At 41.8% G+C, this 23,630-nt stretch overlaps 1 protein-coding gene across 2 annotated transcripts; it reads right to left on the bottom strand.

Annotated features, from left to right (window-relative positions):
• Positions 1–14,819: 14,819 nt before the first annotated feature.
• Positions 14,820–23,364, bottom strand: LOC147866239 (uncharacterized). 2 transcript variants are annotated; one of them, XM_087316610.1, is made up of 3 exons: positions 23,169–23,344; positions 21,973–22,924; positions 14,820–15,034 (listed from the first exon to the last, which is right to left on the bottom strand). In XM_087316610.1, exons 1-3 carry the CDS (start codon positions 23,187–23,189, stop codon positions 14,895–14,897), a joined length of 1,113 nt encoding a protein of 370 aa, XP_087172736.1. In that variant the 5' UTR covers positions 23,190–23,344; the 3' UTR covers positions 14,820–14,894. The 2 variants fall into 2 exon arrangements, with proteins under 2 accessions (XP_087172736.1, XP_087172738.1); XM_087316612.1 differs by having other exon boundaries at positions 14,986–15,265; positions 23,169–23,364.
• Between the last annotated feature and the right edge of the window lie 266 nt (positions 23,365–23,630).

The following is a 23,630-nucleotide window of genomic DNA, read 5'->3' as shown; positions in this document are numbered from 1 at the left end:
GATACGATGCCACCATGACCTCGTCCTTACGAGAGGCATTCGTAATGACGTGACCATGTGATGGGCCACGTGGGCCTACTACGAAACGAGGGCTCATTTGGCTTTACCATTAGGTTGCACTTTGGCGTATGCCATCGTAATTACGAGACTTGAGGTTAGGTAACGTACCAACATAGTTTTGGTAAATGAGGGCGAAATAAGGACCCTTGACATATATGTTCTATTAAAAAAAACATATATGATCAAATGCCTCGCATATCTCTTATACGCATCAAACATTAAGCTTTCGAGAAGAGCAACTTACTTGGTTGGCTCAAGTGTTTAATGTATTTGTTCTCGAGGTCTCGAGTTCAAATATGACCAAGACCATACAACATCCTTGATACATATGACTATAAAACATGTTTAGACTTAAGGTCTAAGTGCACCTCGGGGTCCTCGTAATAGGACTTAAAGAGCCGAAACCACATATGTGGGCAAAGAAACATAGTTTATTGTTAACATTTTTTTTCGTATATAAACTACTCATGACACGAACATACATGGTTGAGCCTCGGGGAGCCTCCATGAAAAAATCGATATAGAGATCAGGGAAAGACATTAAATTGTCACCCCCATGGTTTTTAAAACACCTTTGTGTTACCATAGTAACCTGATCTTGAACCTCATCTCATACGTCTAGAGGGGTATTGACGTGAGATAATGATATCGATTAATGCTCGCCCATGATAGGTTTACATCACGACATGATGTTATGACTATCTCTCTGACCTTATCCTATTTCTTTTCTAGAAATAATCTTTAATGGCTCAAATTAACGACCCGATGTCATCCGCTCAAGCGGAAGGAACTCAAGGGAATCCTCCTGGACAAATGTCCACTGAGATGTATTTGGCACATATAACCCAATACCTTAGTTTCACCGCTCAACAGATGACCGAACTTCGGCAATCTCAAAGTGCTCTCGAGGCACGTGTCATTAGTCTACAACGTGAGACTAATAGACCTGATGAGCGACAGGGTGAACCATCGTTTGTCGTTAAGCCATTTACGGGAGACAAAAAGGAAAGAACCGAAGAAGCAATCTGCACGTGGTTGGGCCGATGGGAGTCTCATTTTGAGCTCTATCCCACGCCAGATAGTACGAAGACTGCATATGTCGGCGGAGAACTCGGGGGTAAGGCCGCCGCCTGGTGGCGTAGGCTCCGTAATATGGGGAAATTGCCCGATACCTGGACAGATTTTGTCACGGTTTTTAAGGGCCAATTTCTGCAACCTCCCTCTCGAACCGAGGCAACACAAGCTTTAATGAACCTCTCTAGCAGGAAATTTTCCTCGCTAGAAGATTATGTTCACCATGCTAGAACCCAAATCCAAAAATCGGGTCTAGAAGGGGACAATTGGTTGATAGCTTGTTTTGTCAATGGCATCCCCAATTCGGACTATCACTGGATAGTGCACGATAAGGATCCAAAATCCTTCGAAGAGGCCGTTGAAATAGTTCTTCGCTATCAACGCACTTCGAAGAAGGACCACAACAAACCCAACGAAGTGCCCGGGACTAAGCAATCGCAATTTGTTGGGAAACGCAAGACACCCAAAGAATTCCTAGATCGCGATTGTAAGCGACAACATCCTTTTTGCGTATTCTGCAAAAAGAAGGGTCATACAAAATATCAATGTCGAAAGCTCCAATGGAAAGAGCATGACAACAAAGCTAAAGCTGCAGACCATAAAGGTCAGATTCCTAATGTCCTTCAAGTCTATACACATCATTTAAGTAATTCTCAATGTTCTTTCCCTCACTATGTATTGGGTCCCAATGATTTACTACGTGGAAACGGGTATATCAATGGATCTCCCGTACAATTTTTATTTGATTCTGGAAGCTCACACAATTTTGTGAATGATCGTTTGGTTCAGATATGGGGAATCCAACCCACCGTAAGTGATCACACCTACACAGTGCACTTGGCTGATGGAAGAGTACAATACATCAATGGGGTGATTCATTCATTAGGAATTTCTGTTGATACTTATATAGAGGAAGTAGACTTCCATGTAATGAATCTTTGTACCACCGATGTAATACTGGGTTATCCCTGGTTTTATAATAAAAACTCATCTTTATTTATTGATTGGGTTCGCCATTCCATTTCTTTTGTACTGAACGATTGTACGCATTTTATTTAATGTGTAAAAAAACAATCCCTCTCGATTGTTTCCTCGTGTCCATCAATATCCGAGTTGTCTTGTTCTACGTTATTTTATTGTGTTCTTGATCCGGACATTCACGTTTACAATATCGATAATGTCCCGGTTCAATTAACATATTTTGAACAACAACAACTTGATGAAATCTTAAATGATTTTCATGATGTTGTTCCAAGTGAACTACGTGATGGGTTACCTCCTAAACGTAATATAGACCATCGTATAGATATTGTACCTGGTGTTGCACCAATAAGTATACCTCCGTATCGCTTAAGTCGATCCGAAGAAGATGAGGTATCTAAGCAACCCAAGGACTATTTACGAATGGGTTATATACGTTATAGTAAATCTCCATGGGGTGCACCAATTCTCTTGGTTAAAAAGAAAGAGGGCACATGGCGTATGTGTATTAATTACCGACGCTTGAATAAAGTGACGATCAAGAATTCGTACCCATTGCCCCGAGCTGACGATCTAATTGACCGTCTCCAGGGAGCTCGGTATTTTACGAAACTTGATCTCCGTACTGGCTACCATCAAATACAAATAAGTGAGGACGGTGTTCCTAAAACGGCATTTCGTACGCGCTATGGCCATTACGAGTTTTTGGTTATGCCTTTTGGTTTGACCAATGCTCCGGCTACTTTTCAACAAGAAATGAATGACATTTTCCGAGAACAACTTGGAAAATTTGTCGTTATTTTCTTGGATGATATTTTAGTTTATAGCCGTACATTACAAGAACATGCTAGACATGTCCGCTTTGTTTTACAAACATTGCATGACAAATAGTTTTATGCGAAGATCTCAAAATGTGAGTTCTTCAAGAAATCAATTACTTATCTTGGACATCTCATAACCGAACGAGGAGTTGAAATTGATCCTTCTCGCATTGAGAAAATCAAGCTTTGGCCCACTCTTCGGAATATTCGAGAAGTTCGATCATTCCTTGGTTTTGTCGGGTTTTTGCGAAAGTCTCTTCGTAATTACTCCCAATTGACAACGCCGTTTACTGATCTTTTAAAAGGTCAAACGCGTAAGTCTACAAAACCTATTGTGGGGAATGCTACACTAAACCTCGCCTTTAAGGAACTCAAGGACCTGGTTTGCAAGGCTCCTTCACTTCTTTTACCTGATCCTTCAAAACCTTTTGAGGTTGAAACCGATGCAAGCGATTCTGCTATAGGTGTTGTCTTATATCGAGAGTAAGAAACTTGATTCTGCTCAATGTCGGTATACCGTTCAAGAAAAGGAACTATTTGCAGTTATACATGCGCTCAAAACATGGCGGCATTATCTTTATGGAAATCGCTTTGTGGCAACTACGGACCACGAGTCCTTGAAATATTTTTGTGACCAACAAGACCTGAAAGGTTGTAAGGCACGATGGGCTGATCTCATCCAGGACTTGGATTTTTCCATACGATATCGTAAAGGTTCCATGAACACTGTCGCTGATGCACTAAGTCGCATCCGTGAAGTTAACATGCTTAGCTTCACTGAAATAACATCATATCTTTATGATCACCTTCGAGGAAAGTATCCTGATGACGGTTATTTTGCAAAATAGTGGGCAAGAGTTGAGTCTGGAATAGACACCACCACATCCTCGAAGGAATACTTCCACATTGCTAACGGTTTGCTCTACCGTAATGGGAAGGTTTGTGTTCCAGATTTACCTGAGGTCAAAAAGGGGATTCTTTTTGAATGCCATGATGCACCCTCAGCAGGGCACCCTGGAATACATCGTACACTCGTTCTCATCTCCACTCAATTTTATTGGCCGAAGATGCGTCCTGACATACATAGCTATGTGACTAAATGTCACCAGTGTCAGCTTAACAAAGCCGAGCGACTTAAAGTCGCAGGACTTTTACATCCCTTGGACATTCCCAATAATAAGTGGGAAAGTATATCCATGGATTTTATTGTTAGCCTTCCTCGCACCCAAAAAGGTCATGATGCCATCTGGGTTTTCGTTGATCGACTAACTAAAATGGCCAGATTTATTGCTACTAAAACCACGGTAACAGCTCCTGAATTGGCTTACCAATTTGTTGACGAATTATTTCGTTTTTATGGGTTACCGATGGATATCGTGATTGATTGAGATCCAAAGTTTTGACTACATCGAGACTCTACTCTTGTGGTGGGTCAACTCTTGTAGCGAGCGTGCGCCAGCACCAGGTACGACTCGACGCCACGACGGTGGTATGGGATGCCGATCGAGGCTCGAGTTCGTCTCAATCCATTCGCTCGGGGGTGGTCGGGTGGATCAACACCCTTCTTTCTCTTTCTCCTTTCTATCTATCATTACTTTATCCTTATCTTAAGCTTACTTTAGTACCTAAATCTCTAATAGCGAAGGTCTCGTCGTAGTCGATTCCGTGGGTCTGCGCGTATCCCTTCACCACTAACCGGGCCTTGTATCGGTTAAGTGAACCGTCTGCGTTGTACTTTACCTTGTACACCCACTTGCATTCGATCGGTTTATAGTGACGGGGAGGGTCAACTAGATCCCATGTCTCGTTGACATCAAGTGCCCAAATTTCTTCCACCATAGCGGCACGCCAATTTGCGCCCTTTGCCGCTTCTGCGTAGCTCTCCGGCTCACGCACTTCCGCCACTTTAGTCATGTACGCATAGTGATGCGCCATGTACTCATTGTACCCGTACTGCGTGACGGGATCCTTCTAGCAGGTGGACCGGCGTAACTCACTGTTACCCGATTTAAGGCCTTTCTTGGCCGGTTCGGTCTTCGTTGCCGAAGATCCGCCTTTCTCCTTGCCGGAGTCGGATGCACACCAATCCGACTCATCGTTGCCGGTTTTGAATGCCAGCATCTTTTTCTTCCCTTTCACTTTGCGCATGAACTGTCTCCTTGGTTCCTTGTGCGGGGAGAGCACGGTAGAGTCTCCACTACTCGCCGGTTCCTCATCGGACTGGTCAAATTGACTCAGTCTCTCGTTCGGCCCGCTCAACCGAAACGATTTCGGACTCTCATCCTGAGTCAACGCTTCATCATCATCTACCTAGGCCGGTTTAGGCTCACTAGCCTCATCCTCCGGCATCGGGTCGGATTCGGAAGTCGGAGCCGGTAAGGAGTACCACGATGCCTATTCATCAAACTCGACATCTCGACTAACTCGGACTTGCTTTGTCTGGGGGTTATAACACTTATAACCCTTTTTCTCTTGAGCATAGCCGATTAGGATGCATTTTTCCGATTTTGCATCCAGCTTCCTCCGCTTCTCATCCGGTACATGCACATATGCAATGCTACCGAAGATCTTAAGGTGTCTCAAATTCATCTTGCGCCCGAAATACAGCTCGTGAGCTAACACCTTGTCACTGATCCGGTTCTGGATGTAGACAACCGTTCGGACTGCCTCCGCCCAGTAGAATTTGGGCATGCTCTTCTCCTCCAACATTGCCCTTGCCGCATCAATAAGTGACCGGTTCTTCCTTTCGGCAGCACTGTTCTATTGCGGTGTGTATCTGCAGTTGAACTCTCGCTGAATTCCCTTTTGCTGCAGATAATTGTTGAATTGGACGGAAAAGTATTCTTTTTCCTCCATCCGACCGCAAGCATTTGATCTTCCTCTCCGATTCCCGTTCCACCATGCTTTGGAGACTCCGGAAACACTCGAAGACTTCACTCTTCCGCTCAATGAGGTACATCCATGTCTGCCGCGTATAGTCGTCGATGAAGGAGATGAAATATCGACTCCTGCCAAGACTAACATTCTGTGCCAGTCCCCACACATCTAAATGGATAAGGTCGAGCTTGTTACGGCTCCGGTTACATTCGGTGGGAAGCGAAAGCCGGTGTTGCTTCCCGAGTTGGCAAGCTTCACATACTTGGGCCTTCCGGCCGCTGAACTTCGACAAACCGAAAACAATTTGTTTCGCTTGCAGGTCTTGAAGCCTCCGATAATTGACGTGGCCTATCGCTTGTGCCATAGTTCGATGTCCGATTCGACCTTCTATCCTTTTGCAAACAGAGCGGTGTCGACATCATTGGTGTCGAGGATAAACATCCCCCCGTCTCTGCGCCCTTGGGCAATAATCTGGCCCTCTTCCTCAATGAAGCACCCGAGGTGCGTAAATCGCACCTGCATCCTTTGGTCGACGATCTGTCAGACCGACACCAGGTTCTTCGTGATTGTCAGAACGTGTAATATGTTCATCAGCTTCCCCTTCTGTCCGACGTGGCTCAAAGGGACTTCTCCGACGTGCACGATTGGGTGAGGAGTGTCATCTCCGGTTTCGACTACTCCTGGTTGATCCGGTTTCTCCAAAAAGGAGAACCACTCTTTGTGGCTCGTCATGTGGTTTGATGCACCGGAATCAACGTACCACACTTCCTCTGATTTGGAAGTGGTCTTCTTCATCGAGTTCTCCTCGTGCTTTATCACCAAGGCTGGCCCGTTACCGTTCTTGGATCCTCCCAATCCCTTCGCGTAGTGCGCTTTGCCGGAAATCCTTGCCGGCCTTGCCGGATCCGGATTTGTCCAAATCAGCCCGTTTTCTCCAGCACTCGCTTTCTCTATGGCCCTTTTTGTCACAGTACCAGCATTCCGTTGTAGTCTTCTTTTGCCGTCTTCCGGTGCCGCCATGAGTCCCTCTGCTCCCGGAGGGTCCAGAACTGTTGTCGGCACATTCTCTGTGCCTTTGTTCCTGGTCTTACCGGCCGCCTCCATTGCATGCCAACCCACCTCGTCCACCACGCCCACAGGACAGATCCGCTTCCGTGTACAGCATCCGACTGTCAATGGGTGCGCTAGTTGACGCACCGGCGTGGTTCTCCTCTACAAGGAGCATCGACTGTAAGTCGAAAAATGACGGTGTATTCTTCCTTGTACACACCGTCGTTCGGAACACTTTGAACTTAGACTTCAGGCCCCCAAGATAGACCTATACCATCTCGTCTTCCACTATGGTAACGTTGATAGAGGCAAGCGAGTCACATATCTCTTTGATCCGGGCCATGTAATTCGTCATCGACATGTCCTTCTGTCAGACATTGCTCAACTCTTGTCGGAGTTGCAGCTTCCGGGCTGTAGTGCTCGCGGCGAAAACCTTCTTCAGGTTTCCCTAAGCCTCCTTCGGCGTCTTGGCGTCTCGGATGTGGCTCAGCAGCTGGTCTCCGACACTTGACGCGAAGCAGTACATCACTCTGCTTGCCGATTGTTCCCACACTAGGAAATCCTTACATGCCGCATCAGGTGTTGTTTCGTTGGCTCCTTCGACGAAACTCGAGTAGCCATGCCCAAGCAAGTACTGGTGCATCTTGTACGACCAAGATGCATAGTTGGATCTATCGAGTTTTTCCACAGCGAGCGAACTAGCCATTCCTCTATCTATCACTTCTCTGTCTGTTGTTCTTACGACCTGTTAGGGTTTGCTTTCAAGCGTTTGTTGTAGAGGTTCTCAACCCTCGCGCTCTGATACCATGTAAACGATTACTTGCGGAAGCGTTAGAAAACAGAGAAAGTAGAGAATACATAGAATACACGGGAGAGACAGAGAGAGCCAAACGTAAAAGCTATATTCAAAACAATATAAACACTCTCTCTCTTACAACTGTGCTCAGTAGCACTATTTATACAAGTCCTCGTGGAACTGACAGAAGTACTGCATACTTCAATGCTCACACGAGCATCTGACACTTACTACGAGACTATAACTGCCTAGTAGTCTAAACTAATACTAGGCTTCCGGTTACCGATTGGATCCAGCTATCCCACTCCCCAACTCACTGGCTCTATTGCTCACCGGCTTACCGATCCATCTTGCTCACCGGCTCAGGCTTATCCAGCCGATCCGGCTCCAGTTAAGCTTGCCGCTCAACATTATACTTGTACTTAGAGACTCGGTACCTAGAATTTATTAGCATGACAACCTCCAATCCAAAAGCTCATGTGAACAATGTTGACTAAATACTCATTTTAAAGCTCGTCCAATACGCTGTGGCGAAAAATCTGTCACTACATTCGGATCATGAGGCGGAACCGCTGTCGTGATGTGGCGTGCTCGAGAGAGGGAAAAACCGGCGAAAGGGGGGGGTCAAAATGTGCATGTGCAATGTGTGTGCACACAAAGGCGATTAATTGTGCATATACAAAATAAAAGGGAAAACAAAGGGTGGAAAGGAGGTATAGAAGCTCGTGCAAAAAGTAAAAGAGAGGAGAGATAAAAGGTAGAGGGAGGACAGGCTATGAATTTATAAAGATAGAATTATATATTATACAAGAGAGAGTTAATGGGCTACTGGATAGTCACATTGACTTCTAGCTAGACATGAACGCTTCAAATCTAGTTTTACAGTGCAACGTCATTTAAGGAAAAAATTTATTCATTTTTCATTGAAGACAAAATTGGCGACCCCCCTTCCTTTTTTCCTATAAAATGAGGCTGAGGGGGGCTCATTTCGGGGAGGACGTTTTGGGAGGAGGAGACTATCGCCAATTTTCGTTCGGAGCTCTTCATCTTCTTATTCACCATTTCTCTTCATCTCATACCCCTTCATCCCCCCATCGCCACGTGCTCATCTTCTTCGCGTTGGCACTCGAAGTGCTCGTGAGCTCAAGCTTCGTTGGTTCGACGTTGCGAGCTCGTGTGCTTGCCGTTCGGGTCGTCGTGGTTCGTTGGGATTGGCATTTTGGTGGTGCTCCTGTGTTCATCTTCGCCGTGTTCGGATTTGCCTTTGTCTCGAAGGGCATTTAGTATTTATGTTTTGATTGAGCTTGTGGTTAACTATAAGTTTCCATTGGAATCAAACCCTATTTTATAAAGGATCCTCTTGCGTTGGAATTAAACACGTATTTATCTCTTTGGTCGATATCATTCGTGTTTCTTTCTCTCCTTCTTTCTTTGTTCGTGTCTTTCTTGTACGTTCGGCCGTCTTGTGACGAGGGACCGTTTCGGGCGTGCCCATGCACCTCTCCTCCTCACAAAGACGTACGACCATTCGTGTTGTGTTTGTGTCTTCCTTGTACGTTCGGCCGTCTTGTGACGAGGGACCGTTTCGAGCTTGCCAATGCACCTCTCCTCCTCATAAAGGCGTACGAGCATTTGTGTGTGTGTTTGTGTCTTCCTTGTACGTTCGGCCGTCTTGTGACGAGGGAGTGTTTTGGGCCTGCCCATGCACCTCTCCTCCTCATAAAGACGTACGAGCATTTGTGTGTGTGTTTATGTCTTCCTCGTACGTTCGGTCGTCTTGTGACGAGGGACCGTTTCGAGCGTGCCCATGCACCTCTCCTCCTCACAAAGACGTACGACCATTCGTGTTGTGTTTGTGTCTTCCTTGTACGTTCGGCCGTCTTGTGACGAGGGACCGTTTCGAGCTTGCCCATGCACCTCTCCTCCTCATAAAGGCGTACGAGCATTTGTGTGTGTGTTTGTGTCTTCCTTGTACGTTCGGTCGTCTTGTGACGAGGGAGTGTTTTGGGCATGCCCATGCACCTCTCCTCCTCATAAAGACGTACGAGCATTTGTGTGTGTGTTTATGTCTTCCTCGTACGTTCGGTCGTCTTGTGACGAGGGACCGTTTCGGGCTTGCCCATGCATCTATTAGAGATTTAGGTACTAAAGTAAGCTTAAGATAAGGATAAAGTAATGATAGATAGAAAGGAGAAAGAGAAAGATGGGTGCCGATCCACCCGACCACCCCCGAGCGAAGGGATCGAGACGGACTCGAGCCTTGATCGGCATCCCATACCACCACCGTGGCGTTGAGTCGTACCTGGTGCTGGCGCGCTCGCTACAAGAGTTGACCCACCACAAGAGAAGAGTCTCGATGTAGTCAAAAGATGATCAAATGAGGGTAGCTAGGCCTCTTATTTATAGCGATACCCAAGGCCCCCAAGCTAGTTCACACTTGACCTAATGGGTTGTCTCAATCCCGAGGATTAAAAGTAATCCTCCCCTTCTTTACACTCTCGTTTAACCCTCACACTTATCCACGTGTATAGAATACTACAGTAAATTCTCACCACAGGATATTAAATGGTCATGCCCGTAACAGCACCTCTCCTCCTCATAAAGGCATACGAGCATTTTGTGCGTGTGTTTGTGTCTTCCTCGTACGTGCGGTCGTCTCGTGACGAGGGAGCGTTCGGGCTTGCCCATGCACCTCTCCTCCTCATGAAGGCGTACGAGCATTTTGTGTGTGTGTTTGTGTCTTCCTTGTACATTCGACCGTCTTGTGATGAGGGAGCGTTTCGGGCGTGCCCATGCACCTCTCCTCCTCATAAAGGCGTACGAGCATTTGTGCATGTGTTTTGTGTCTTCCTCGTACGTTCGACGTCTTGTGATGAGGGAGTGTTCGGGCGTGCCCATGCACCTCTCCTCCTCATAAAGGCGTACGAGCATTTGTGCGTGTGTTTTGTGTCCTCCTCGTACGTTCGACGTCTTGTGACGAGGAAGCGTTCGGGCGTACCCATGCACCTCTCCTCCTCATAAAGACATATGGACATTCATGTTTGTGTTATCGTCCCCTTGTGCGTTCATCTTGCGTGCTCATCTTGCTTGTACCCGTTTGGTCACTTGGCTCGTGTGGTGATCTCGAAAGGTTGACGAGTCATGAGCAACGAGAGCCACCAGCCTCACAAAACAAAGGGCAACGAGACCTTGCTCGGGAAGGGGTCGGGAAGTAGTATTGTCGTAAAGAAAACCTCAGGTCTTCTCTATCCCTTGAGTACTCCCTAGTCCAAGACCCCCGTGGTCCCACCCAAGTAACACACATGCGCGAAACTTCGCGACACCGTCGGGGTTCTGGACCGGAAGGATTCGAAGTTTGCATTAGCTTTAGCGAGAAAGTAATTAAGATAGATTGAAAGAGAGAGAGAGATTGAGATAAGTTAGAACGATTGACTTTGGATTGAGAGAGATTGAAATGGAGAGAGATTAAGATTGAACCCCTCACTTTAGATTTTAAAAATAAGATAAATACATCACCAATTGGATAACGATTTTTCTTTTTCTTTTCTTTTTTTTAAAATTTCTTGATTAATATTGTGGTGTGCATGTGTTCCTTTGTGCCACCCTTTTAGCTCACCCTTTTTAGGATGCGTGTGCTCAAGTTGACCCACCCTTTTAGCACACCCTATTTAGCCAAGCCAACCCAAATGGGTTCCGTTGTATCAACTATAAATTGATTAAGAAGTAAGAAGCTAAGTAGACTGGTTTTGATCTCTTATGTGCATTTCACATATTGGTGGAGATGCGGGGTACCAGTCCCCCACATCCAAGCTTCCGCCTCTTCCGCTTCGTAGGTAGCATCGCCCTCGCCACCATCATCGACACTCTTGTCAGTCTCTTGTAGTAGTATCTCTTCTATTAGCACCGCCTTAGTTCACTAGTTAGGCCTCCCGATATCCACCGCTTCCTCCATCCAAGTCCTTTTTTGGCGATCGCCACCTATACCTCTCTAGCACGTAAGCCCACTACACCCTCACCTTAGACACTCTCACTTTCTCACACCACATTTCCCCCCTACGAGAAAGTTCAACTATCAAGGCCAACAGTTCCACAGGGATGTCCTCAACGTCATTGCACCTCAACTACGTGTCCATAGATGTTTACATCCCCACGCCATCTTCACCGAACACCTCAACAAGACCCTCAAACACGAGATGGTTGCATAAATCAACCCTTTTCGAGCACTCTATGGGTGTAACCCTTGCCTCGCACTAGAATCATCAATGGATTTCCATTTGAAACCTGCTATCAGATGCTCCCCCTCCTTCGACAAGCCATTGTTCTTGTTCTTGTTCTTGTTCATGTTCATGTACATGTCCTATTCTTGTTCATGCCCCTCAATCTCTTGTTTCTCGTAGGGGGGAAATGTGGTGTGCATGTGTTCCTTTGTGCCACCCTTTTAGCTCACCCTTTTTAGGATGCGTGTGCTCAAGTTGACCCACCTTTTAGCACACCCTGTTTAGCCAAGCCAACCCAAATGGGTTCCGTTGTATCAACTATAAATTGATTAAGAAGTAAGAAGCTAAGTAGACTGGTTTTGATCTCTTATGTGCATTTCACAATACCTAGCCCGTTTTTCTTCTTCATCCACTCTTTTATAGATGGCCCCATGCATATAATGCATGTGAGTGTGCAAGACATGCATAAAATGCATGCTCACCATTTGGCCCTCATGCATTACATGTGTTGCATCATAACCATGTCACTCATTCAAGCTCTCATGTATGAGAATTTACATGTGAAAGTATAATGATAAAAATATAACTTAATGAAATGACTGGGCTTTTTCGTTTCACACCGAAAATCTTTAAGACACCGTGTTTCGCAATCAACCTATCCGATCGACCCGTCTATCCGGTCCATCCGATCCGTTCCAGTTCCAATGCCGGTGTTGTCTAGCCTATCCAATTCCATCGTCGTCCATTCAAGTTATACAACCCAACCTTTTTGTGCTCCTAGCACATAGATGAAATATAAAAAGATATGGCTCTACTTATATACTCTTGAATCCTGATATTGTCCTATCTATATGGGATATCTCACAATTTTGTTTTTCTCTTCTTTTTCTCAAACTTCACATTCACATAACTTGACATTTAGTTATCGGTTTCAAATGTAGTAAAGTACATTCGGAAGCTCGTGAAGACCTCCATCTACCCGTACCAAGATATTAAGCTAATCTAAAATAGTATCTTTACTATTTTTGTTTTATGTCTTGTGTGAAGAACCACACTCGATTTTGTACATTCCATGCAATTTTCACACTGTTGCCAAAAATCTTCACGACAACGCCCATAGTGCGCTATGCAGCATCATGTCCCAATTCGTCCTATTTTCGTTGATGATCTTCTTTACAATGGTCTGCAAAGTCTTCTTGATGGATTCGGCCAGGCTGTTTGCATGTGAGTAATATGACGTGCTTTTTTTATGCACTAGGGCATAGTACAGTGTCAGGTCTTCAATAACTTTGTTGATAAAGTGACCCCCCCAATCACTAATCAACTCAATCAAGCAGTCAAATCAGCACCAAATGTATTTGTATGAAAACTTTGTCGTCGATGTTACCGTATTGTCATGCAGCGTTTTTGCCTCTACCCACTTCATGCAATAATCTGTAGAGACAATGATATACCTATTGCCGGTCCTTGTGGTTGTTGGCTTGAATGCTCCAACAAAATCTAGCCCCCACTTCTGAATTGGCTCTAGAGGCAACACCAGTTGGTAGGGCATTCAGGCTTTTTCTATCCACTGACCCATCCTTTGGTAGAGATCACGCTCCCTACAATACCTAATTGTATCCTTCTATGTTGTTGGCCACCATAGGCCATTCTGTCAAATCTTCCTAGTTGTTTTGTCTCCTACGCAATGTCCACTGATTATGCCGTAATGTGCCTCCCGCAATACTACCAGTTTTCCATCACTTCGGACTCCGCTTCTCCAAATAGCATCAGCGCCTTTATGATATAATGTGTTTTGCAACAAATAGAAATTCTAGTTGCGTATTGCCAACCGTTTCCGTGCATCCCTTTTCATCCCTTTTGGTGGTATTCCAATAGAGTAAAATTATGTGCGAGAGTGTTGGGGAAGTGAATCAAGGTAGATGGGTTTGACAATTGAGTTGATGATTTCAAAATCTCTCATAATTGTTGGTTGTAACTTCCTTTTGATGTTCCAAATAGGTTTTACAATGTATTTGTGTGTGTGTGTGTGTGTGTGTGTGTGTGTGTGTGTGTGTGTGTGTGTGTGAGAGTGAAATTTTGTGTACTTGTAAGTGTACAAATACATATGTATATGAGTGGGTTTAAGTATGTCTTAACACATAAGTGTACTTATGTATTTTCCTTATATATGTGTGCATCAAAAGCTGCAACGAGGTGACATGGAAATAACTGTATTGATGAGTGGTTGATGACTCACCTTCTCCCCTCTTCCTTGCTCTCTTGCTCATTGATTAGCAAAGAGGGCTCTTTTCTTGCTTTTACATGTGAATTTCATATTATAATCTTTATTAGCAAAGAATATTAAGATTTCCTACAAATTTTCACACACTACAAGAACATATTTTCACTACCCGTCTTATTGGGGAACAAAATAGGATTTATCACACCTTGTAGAAACATAAGACATAAATTACTTCATGCATTTGATGCCTTCCCTCTACTATGAAATAATATTTGTATATCCCTTCTAAATGCTAGTCATAAAATTCTTTAAGTATTTGAGCCATTTCTTTGTTTATCATCAATACTTATTATTTCATGCTTCATCCTCATACAACAAACTTTGGGAATAGAGATGTGACTAGAGAGAAAAAAAATAGGTTTTCAAAATTAAATTACTCACGCACTGCAAGAACATTAAGGAGATTTTATAGTTTTGCTCATTACTAGTAGCTTTATTTTCATTGGTCACAACTTTTATGTGATGTCATCATCATGATTGTAATATTTATACATCTCATAGGCAATTTCGAGATCTTTCAATGAATTAGCATAAACTCTCCATCTCTCCAACATATTTCTTTACGTATTTTAAAACATTGATAATTGGTGTAGTAGCCTTTAACACAATTCTACATTTAGAAATAAAAAATACATGGTTGGGACATGCACATCATAGTATAGTGGATAATATGTTGGCACCACTTGATAAAATCACAGTTTTACACAACAATTCAATACACGATACAAAAATATTTATAGAGGCCCAAAAAGACCCATATATTCGTGGGTACAAGAGCAACCACAATTTCCCCCGCAATGATTGTTATGATAATAGTCATTTGCCGAAAGATGAGAAGTGCATCCACAAGCACATGATGAGGTATAAATTCCTCCTGTTGATGATACAATAGGAAAAGAAAATAAAAATCTTATATTTCATGAAATGTTGGTAAATCCTTTATGCTACAATTGCCCCTTTATTTTCATTATTTTGCCAAAAAATCAATATTCATTTGAGATCCTCTATTTATAGAATTGTTGCATTCAATTTTTTATCCTTAAGTTTGTTTGTGCCAAAAGATGAGAAGTGCATCCACAAGCACATGATAAGTTATAAATTTCTCCTGTTGATGATACAATAGGAAAAGAAAAAACAAATCTTATATTTCATGAAGTGTTCGTAAATCCTTTATGCTACAATTGCCCCTTTATTTTCATTAGTTTGCCAAAAAATCAATATTCATTTGAGATCCTCTATTTATAGAATTGTTGCATTCAATTTTTTATCCTTTTGTTTTTTTCCAAAAGTGGTGCTACTTTTCCTATTAGTTAGGAGAGAATATTTTATTCTTAAGTTAAAAAACATACTTCATGCAACACATATATGTAATGTGTTTCCCTACTCCCATAGTCTTAACTTCTCTGAAGTATATAAACACAACTCATAAGACTTGTAATCCTCTCTCTCCCCTCCTCTTTATTATGGTTCTCTTTCCCATATGCCTCCCTTCTTTACAACTAAAGATTGGCTTCTCAAAAGGCAAGCAATTTTCAATGTATACAAGCCGAAATGTGCAAATGGATGAGAAAGGAAGCACAAGCATGGTATATGCACAAGCCATGGGAAACTTTGCATACGATTTGGTCTAAAATAGATCTACCGAACTCATAAAACTTGTACTCCTTTGTTTTCTCTCTCTCTCTCTCTCTCTCTCTCTCTCTCTCTCTCTCTCTCTCTCTCTCTCTCTCTCTGCATATGCCTCCATTACGATTCAAGATGTATGCACATGTCTTATAATATTGGGCTCTCAAAAAACAAGCAATCTTCAATCAAACAAGCCGAAATATACATATGGATGGAAAAGGAAGCACATACATGTATAAATGATATTTTTAATCATCTATGGGAAATTTGACATGCACTTTAGTTTGAAGTAGATCAACACAACTTATAAAGACTTTTATCCTTTGTTTGATCTCTCTCTCTCTCTCTATTACTATTCCTCCCCTCTTTACGATTAAAAATGTATGCACAAGTCTTGTAACATTGGCTTCTCAAAAGGCAAGAAATCTTCAATGTTTACAAGCCAAAATGAGCAAACGTACAAAAAATGAAGCACGTGCACATATAAATGATATGTTTAATCATGCATGGGAAACATGGCATGCATGATAGTTGGATTACAAATTGAATTAAACCTTTACATAAAGGTAAAGATGTAAATAATGTAAACAATTATTGAACCATGATGGCCACTAACTATGGGCCCGAACCAACCGAACCGTTAAGACATAGTATAACAATTTATCCGTTTCAAAATAATTACATGGTTTGGTTTGGTTTTGACTTATTAATAAATGGTTCCATTTTAGTTTGGTTTGGTTCTAAAACTCTAGTTTATCAATTTATAAGTTTAAATGGTTTAGTTTAAAGGATTATTAGTTTTTGGCTAACTTTTTTTCCCCTTTAATGGTTTGATTGATGTTTTTTATATATATTTAATTAATTTAAATTAAATACTTAATGGTTTAATTAATTCCTTTTTATTGTTTTTATTAATTTAACTTAAATTCTTATTTAATTTAATGTGTTTTTATTCATTTAATTAATATAGCTTAAAAGCTTATTTAATTTAATATTTTTGTTTATTTAATTATTTAATTAGTCAAACTTAAATGGTTAGGTTTAATTCTTCTAATAATTGGCTTTGTTTGGTTTTAGCTATTTCCTAAACAATCTTGGTTTAAAAAAGGTTTGGTTTACCATTTGTTAAATTGTTTGCTTTGGTTAATGGTCGCCTCACTAATGGCAATATTGTTCGACAATATAATGGAAAAATAATAATAACAGGGCTTAGAAACAAGCTAGCTTTCAAAAACATCATAAAATCATTGATCACCTTATCATCCTTCAAGTATTAATGGAAGAAAGATGAATAAAAGGTAAGGGGTGTTATATAGTGGCTTCATAAATTTTCAATAAAGCTTTTGATATGACACCTCATGAGTATACTTGGATGCGCATGGAAGAACTCGAGTTGCCAAATGAGTATATGCTTGCAATTACTCGAATCTATAAGAAAGTTATACGTTGTGTGCATATGGTTGATGAAACTTCAAATTTTTTCCATCACACTATTGGTGTTAAAGAAGGATGTTGTTCAGTGAATTATTTTGATGTAAGCATATAAATAAGGAAAAGACATTGATCACCCCTGAGTGAAGGGATCAAAATAAACCCAAGCCTTGAACAGTGTCCCATACCACCACAATGGCTTTGATTCATACCTGATATTGATGCACGTTTGCCACAAGAGTTAGATCACCACAAGGTCACATTCTGAACATAGTCGAATAATGTGTCTAATGAGATTAGCTCTCATATTTCTACCTAGGCATAAGTCCCCTAGGCAAGTTAACACTTCGCCCTTAACGGGTTGTCTCAATCCTTAAGATTAAAAGTAATCTTCCTTCTTTACACTCTCGATTAACCCTCATGCTCTTATCCTCATGTATAGAATACAATAACACAAACTACCACAAGATAACTTATGGTTATGCTTATCATAGTTGTCCACTCTCGTCAACGCATATAGAACAAATTATTGCCAAGTTTGTAAAGGAAGAAAGCAATGAAGTAGTCTTTCTGAATGTAGTCATTGTACTTTTGTTTTATGTAGACACTTCTTACAAATACTTTAGGGGATGCACATAATCTTATGAAAACATTAGAGGCATTTTGTAAACATACAGAGTTGAGTGTCAAAAAATCTAAAACAACAATTATGCTTGTCAAGAGCTAAAGTAAGAATAAACCATGCATTATGTACAATAATGAACCATTTAAAACAATGGGAAGATTTAAGTACCTTGGCCCTAAAGTTCCTTGAAACTATTGATGGAATGGATGTGCTATCACCCACAAAAAGGTGAGAAAGAGAGCATATTATCAATAATTTAAATGTTAGTGTCCTCAAGAAATATTTTTTTGACACTTTGGTGATAGAAATGTTTCTCTATGGGGCGACAACATCCTTAAGTTCATCCATATATTCTTGAGGATAGAGGGTCCTCTCTAGTCTCACCAAGTGTCCTTTTATCTTTGTCTATCCTATTTACAATAACCTCCCAAAAAACATCAATAATTGATCATGTGTTTATCATGTTCATTTACACTCAATCTGTGTAGGAATCTACGTACCCCTTATGTAGGCATTGAGCCAAACATTATGCAATAAACCCATAAAAGGACAAAATACTTGCCAAGCTATATAAAAGGAATCATTTTTAGCCCCTTCTTTAAGGCATATGAGGGATAGCATGGAGACTTTACTAGTGATGAAAACCTCTCATTTATCCCATTTTGACCTTGATTCCAAGGTAACTCTCGTGTGTGTTGAAACACCTCCCAATCCTAAAAAATTCTCAAATTTTTCTATTGGTGTTTTATATATGAACTTTCTATGTATGCCTTGCATATAAACACCTATCACCAACATCATAATGCCAACATAGTAGTATCACTCTTCTCATAAATCTCTACATGCTGCTAGCCTCCCAAAATTTTACAACATTCTATATCATTTTGCAACATGCAATTTGAAGCTCTACGCACTTTGAAAATGGAAGATGGGTAGTGTACAAAAAAGCAAAATTAAACTTAGCAAAAGAGAAAGTAGGTGTGGGAAAAAAGCAGTTTCATGAACCTAAAGATAGATACATAAATACAAACAATTAGTCAATTGTAAAGTTCTTCTTTTTCTCTCTAGGGGCTATTGGGGCTCTTTAAAGGGGATTAGGAAAAAGTAAGTGAGGAAGTTTCTATGGGAGTGACAATTCAACTATTATGATAAACTTTTCCATGTTATAATCAAGAATCATCCATTAATCTATTTTAGGTTCTCCTCTTTCTAGCTTTGGGCACTAGTATGGCTCTTTGAACATAATTTAAAAGAAATAGGGATCATGTTATTTATGGGTGTTACACCTAGAATATTAAAATAAATCTTTATACACTTTAGTAATAAACTATCATGATTCTTATGAGCTTCTTTTATGCTCTAGATCATTAATTATCTTTTAAATCGGTATCAAACTACTCTATCTTTCACGAATTACTTAATACCATCCCTCTTGTCTGTCCATCATAACATAGTTCAAAACATCAACACAAAGGTATCCCACAATTTAAGTGGCACGTATGATAAACTAGAAATCAAAGAGATAACGGCAAAGATAGACTAGATTAAATTAGAATGGATTAGGTTAGATATTTTTTAGTGTCTACAAAAAGGTCAATATTGAAGTACACAAGTTTTATTGATATGTGTCTCCTTCCTAAGAAGGGATATTCATTCTTGAAAGCACAAAGTCTTGATGTGTGAATAAGGCATACATATATGAGCTCAATCTTCTAGGTATTCCCTTTAGTATGACATTCAAGTTAGCACTCCCTCTTAATGCCTTCATAGATTTCATAAATTACATTATATGTAGAGCACATAAAACGTAAGTGATACACATCCTCCACTAGCCTTTCATCGCATACTTTATATGTCTTTATATTTGACAAATTTTGATGCCATAATGTAACTTCAATACCTAGCTTGTGTGATCTAGTGAGACTTCAATACTGAGCTTGTGTGATCTAGTGAGAAGCAGTGTCAGGGCTTTACGAGAGCTAATACTCATGTTAGTAATGAGATAGAGCTCCTTGCCTTATATTGATTTCAATATTTAGGGTTGATGTTTGCAATGTAATATTCTAATTTTGTCCTTTTATCATCTTCTAACTTCTACCTTCGTGGTTCCATTAACCTTTCCTCAATAACTATATATTCTATATGATCACTTGAAAGTTCTGAGGGATCTTCCAAACCCCATCTTTTGAACTAGTTTTTTTAAATCAACTACATAACTAGACGAGAGAGTTTAGTCATGTGATTCTTGTGCAATTTAAATTGAACATTCTAAGCAAGACATCATAATCTATGATGTGGCATATTCTTCACTTTAGCCATATATATTTACTCTTTGTAGCACCAATTTATTTCTATAGGTTAAACACTTGTTTCCAAGCGCATAATAGGAGGTGGCCAATTTTACTCCCCGTTGACTCCTTAAAAAACAAATTTTGAATCTTCTCAATCTCATTCCATGCATTGAGAGAGGTGGTGCCTCCCTACACTTCTACTCCTTAGGGAAAAACTTGTATTACCATGGCATTAAATAACATAAGTTTCACTTCTAATCCATGAGTACCAATGGGAGATCATGAGGTTTATTGGAGAAATCCAGGAAATGTTCCTTATGTCACACAACAAGGCTAACAAAGAAAGTAATAAGTACAAAAAAGCAGAGGTGTGTATTTGGTTTGATGGGAGGAACATTAGAAAGTTGAACAAAATCTCCAACAAGGACATTTCGCAAAAATGAGTGTAATACAAAACAAAGAAAGGAAATATTTTTTTATCAAGATGTGCTAGGAAATTCACAAATCTACATTGAAGAGTTGTGGATAACACACGACACTTGCAAAGAGTTTGAGTGGACATTATTTTCCAATGAGTTTTTGCCATCAACAGCCGCAATGATAATTGTTCTATAAGATTTTGTCAATTGGGTAAGTATTGGATGGGACAAAATTTCCATTTGCTAGTGATTCTTGGCGTGCACTAGATATGAAATATAAATGCGATTTAGGAACCCTTCTAGTCGTCATGGACGTGTATGGAATTGGGATGAGGTTAAAATGTGCATGTCACCTCTTCGAGAGGAGGAAATGTCTGCCATAAACCAATTCTTTTGCATCGGTTTTGGCAACCTTGTGATTCATGGAGTGTTTATTCTGCACAACATGACGGGTCCAAAACCTTCTGATGAGTGGAGTGTTTAGTCTTCACCACATGATGGCTGAAGTGGGCGGGCTAGTGAAGTATCTCCCACCACTCCTTCAGTTGGATGTGTGGTTATAAGGCACAATATGTATGTCACTCTATTTTAATTATGTCTAACCAAGGGAAGGGAAGGGAAGGAATGGGACCCGCCCTCCGCCTCCTCTAGCATCTTATAGAGTTCTCCACATTTGGAGCTAACCATGCTTATAACCAACCTTATTTAGTGAGACAAGGAAAGTCCGACAAACATATGACAAAATATGTACACATGTTGTGTATGACAAGATGTGGAGCCTCATGACATATAGTATTTTACATACATATATGAATCTGGCCACAAAGTAAAAGAGGCAAAAGAGTGAGGCTTTGGAAGGTTCCAATAAAAAGTCATAGGCTTCTGTGTGAGAGGACCCATGACAGAATGATTGATTTTGCCTCCACCTCCCACATGGAGCTTAGAATGCTGCCTCAAGAAACTATATATCTATGCCTCACTACTACTTACTATACTACTACCACTATTCCGAAGACAGAAAGAGAAGCCTGGCATTGCTCGCCATGGATGTGGCGATCGATCATTTTATTGTGGGCCCCACATATGATCGATTGATCGATCAATCCCCCACATTACTATGGGCAGCAACTCAACCCTAATCTTGCTCGCTTTATTCAAGATGTCCGCTGTGTTTTTAAATGGAATAATACAGATCTATCGATGCCTCTTCCCATTCTCATATCACTTGTCAAAGAAAACAGTTGACTGTGCTCTACACTGTTGGCCTTTCTTTTCTGACTGAAATGTTATCTCTTTCCCTATTGAATTATATAATACCCTGCCATACACATTTGCACTGCAAACCCCCCCCAAAAAAAATATATATATATATATATTTAAATATGCAAATCGCAATGGGATAAGTATAATTAGTGCATACCTGGATAACGGCAGCGTGGACTGGTGCACGCAGGATAGCATGGTGTCGATGATGGAGGAGGATATGGATATTGGCAACCTGGACTAGTGCACGTAGGATAGCATGGCGGTGATCGAGGAGGATATGGATATGGACTGGTGCATGTAGTAGTAGGATACCAGGGTGCAGGCGGAGGCGGAGATGGAGGCGGAGATGAAGGGGGAGGGGAAGACGGTGGCGGAGGCGGAGGCGGAGGCGGAGGCAGAGATGGAGGCGGAGATGGAGGAGGAGATGGAGGCGGAGGCAAAGATGGAGGCGGAGATGGAGGCAGAGGTGGAGGTGGAGGTGGAGGCGGAGATGGAGGTGGAGGTGGAGGTGGAGGCGGAGATGGAGGTGGAGGTGGAGATGGAGATGGAGGCGGAGATGGAGATGGAGATGGAGGTGGAGGTGGAAGGATTGGAGGAAGTGGAGGTGGAAGGATTGGAGGAAGTGGAGGTGGAGGTGGAGGTGGAGGTGGAGTTGGAAGGATTGGAGGAAGTGGAGGTGGAGGTGGAGGTGGAAGGATTGGAGGAGGAGGAGGTGCCTCAGCGTCAATGTCTGATTTGCCTTCTTCCTCTATTATGGAGGCGGCGGCGGCGTCGTGGTCATCATTATGCTGGCAACGCTTGAGGAGACAGCATAGGAGGAGGAGGAGAGCGGCAAGCAAAGCGAGGCACACAAGCAGTATGTGGACAACTGTCCCGTTGTAAATAAGAGTAGTTGAAGGTGCCCCATTGCCGCCGCAGCTGCTGCTTCCACAACCACCACCACCACCACCACCACTACTACTACTACTACTACTACTACTACTACAGGAGTTGCAGGGTGAATCGGAGGAATAGGCACCTGTTCTAGTGGTAGAGTCATCCAGTTCTGCTGCAACCTGCGCTGCTGCAAGTACAACAAGTACAAGTACAAGAATCTGCACCCAAAACTGAGGCAGGCAGGGAAGCATGTAGAGAGAGAGAGAGTCAGATCCGATCTGTGAATTACAACATTACAAATGCACCATGTATACTGACTGTATAACCTTAAAGAAAGAAGAAGTTTGGGGACAACACATATGCATACATTTATTTATTTAGAGTGCGCTAGTGCCCCCCATTACAACTACTACTGCTAATGCTTCTAAGATGTGGATGATGATGATGATGATGATATTAATATATATTACCAACCTGATGGCTTAGCAGGCCCATAGAAGAAGAGCGTGGCTTGTGTGTGGGGATGATGATGATGATGATGATGATGATGAGAGGAGAACTCAATTCATGTCCAGAGCGAGCAACAGTCAGAAGCAGAAGCCCTCATCCTGTCCTGAGATAATATCCCAAAGGCCAAGCAAATTGCAGGTGTGCAGAGCAAAGCATGGGTGCGCACCTTTTAGAAAGGTGGATGGAGAGAGGCAGCAGACTGTGTACGTAGTAGTGGCGCTGCTCCCAGCATCTCATATCTCATCTCTTCCTTTTCATTCTTCTGTCCTGTTCTGTTCTGTTCTGTTCTGTCGATAGCAGCAATGATAACCGGCAGGAATCTACCCTCGCTTTACCTTTATATACTGTACATGCATATGTGTATGTATGTATATGTTCTGAGGGATGCAGAGGAGTAGTAGGAAGGAGGCTCGGCGCGAGGATCAC

The sequence above is a fragment of the Azolla caroliniana genome, unplaced genomic scaffold (assembly GCF_043228905.1).
Source record: "Azolla caroliniana isolate FFs.n. ecotype wild unplaced genomic scaffold, voAzoCaro1.0.p SCAF_3, whole genome shotgun sequence".
Taxonomy (NCBI): Eukaryota; Viridiplantae; Streptophyta; class Polypodiopsida; order Salviniales; family Salviniaceae; genus Azolla; species Azolla caroliniana.
Note: the sequence above shows the minus strand (reverse complement) of the source record. Positions and strands in the feature narration are given on the sequence as shown.

Bases quoted from the DNA above. Each gene is read 5' to 3' on its own strand.
- LOC147866239 (XM_087316610.1), bottom strand. From the start codon at position 23,189: ATGGGCCTGCTAAGCCATCAG. The intron at 22,925-23,168 runs GTTGGTAATATA...TGCCTGCCTCAG, and splicing joins TGGGCCTGCTAAGCCATCAG to TTTTGGGTGCAGATTCTTGT. The intron at 15,035-21,972 runs GTATGCACTAAT...TATCATCAACAG, and splicing joins TCCACGCTGCCGTTATCCAG to GAGGAATTTATACCTCATCA.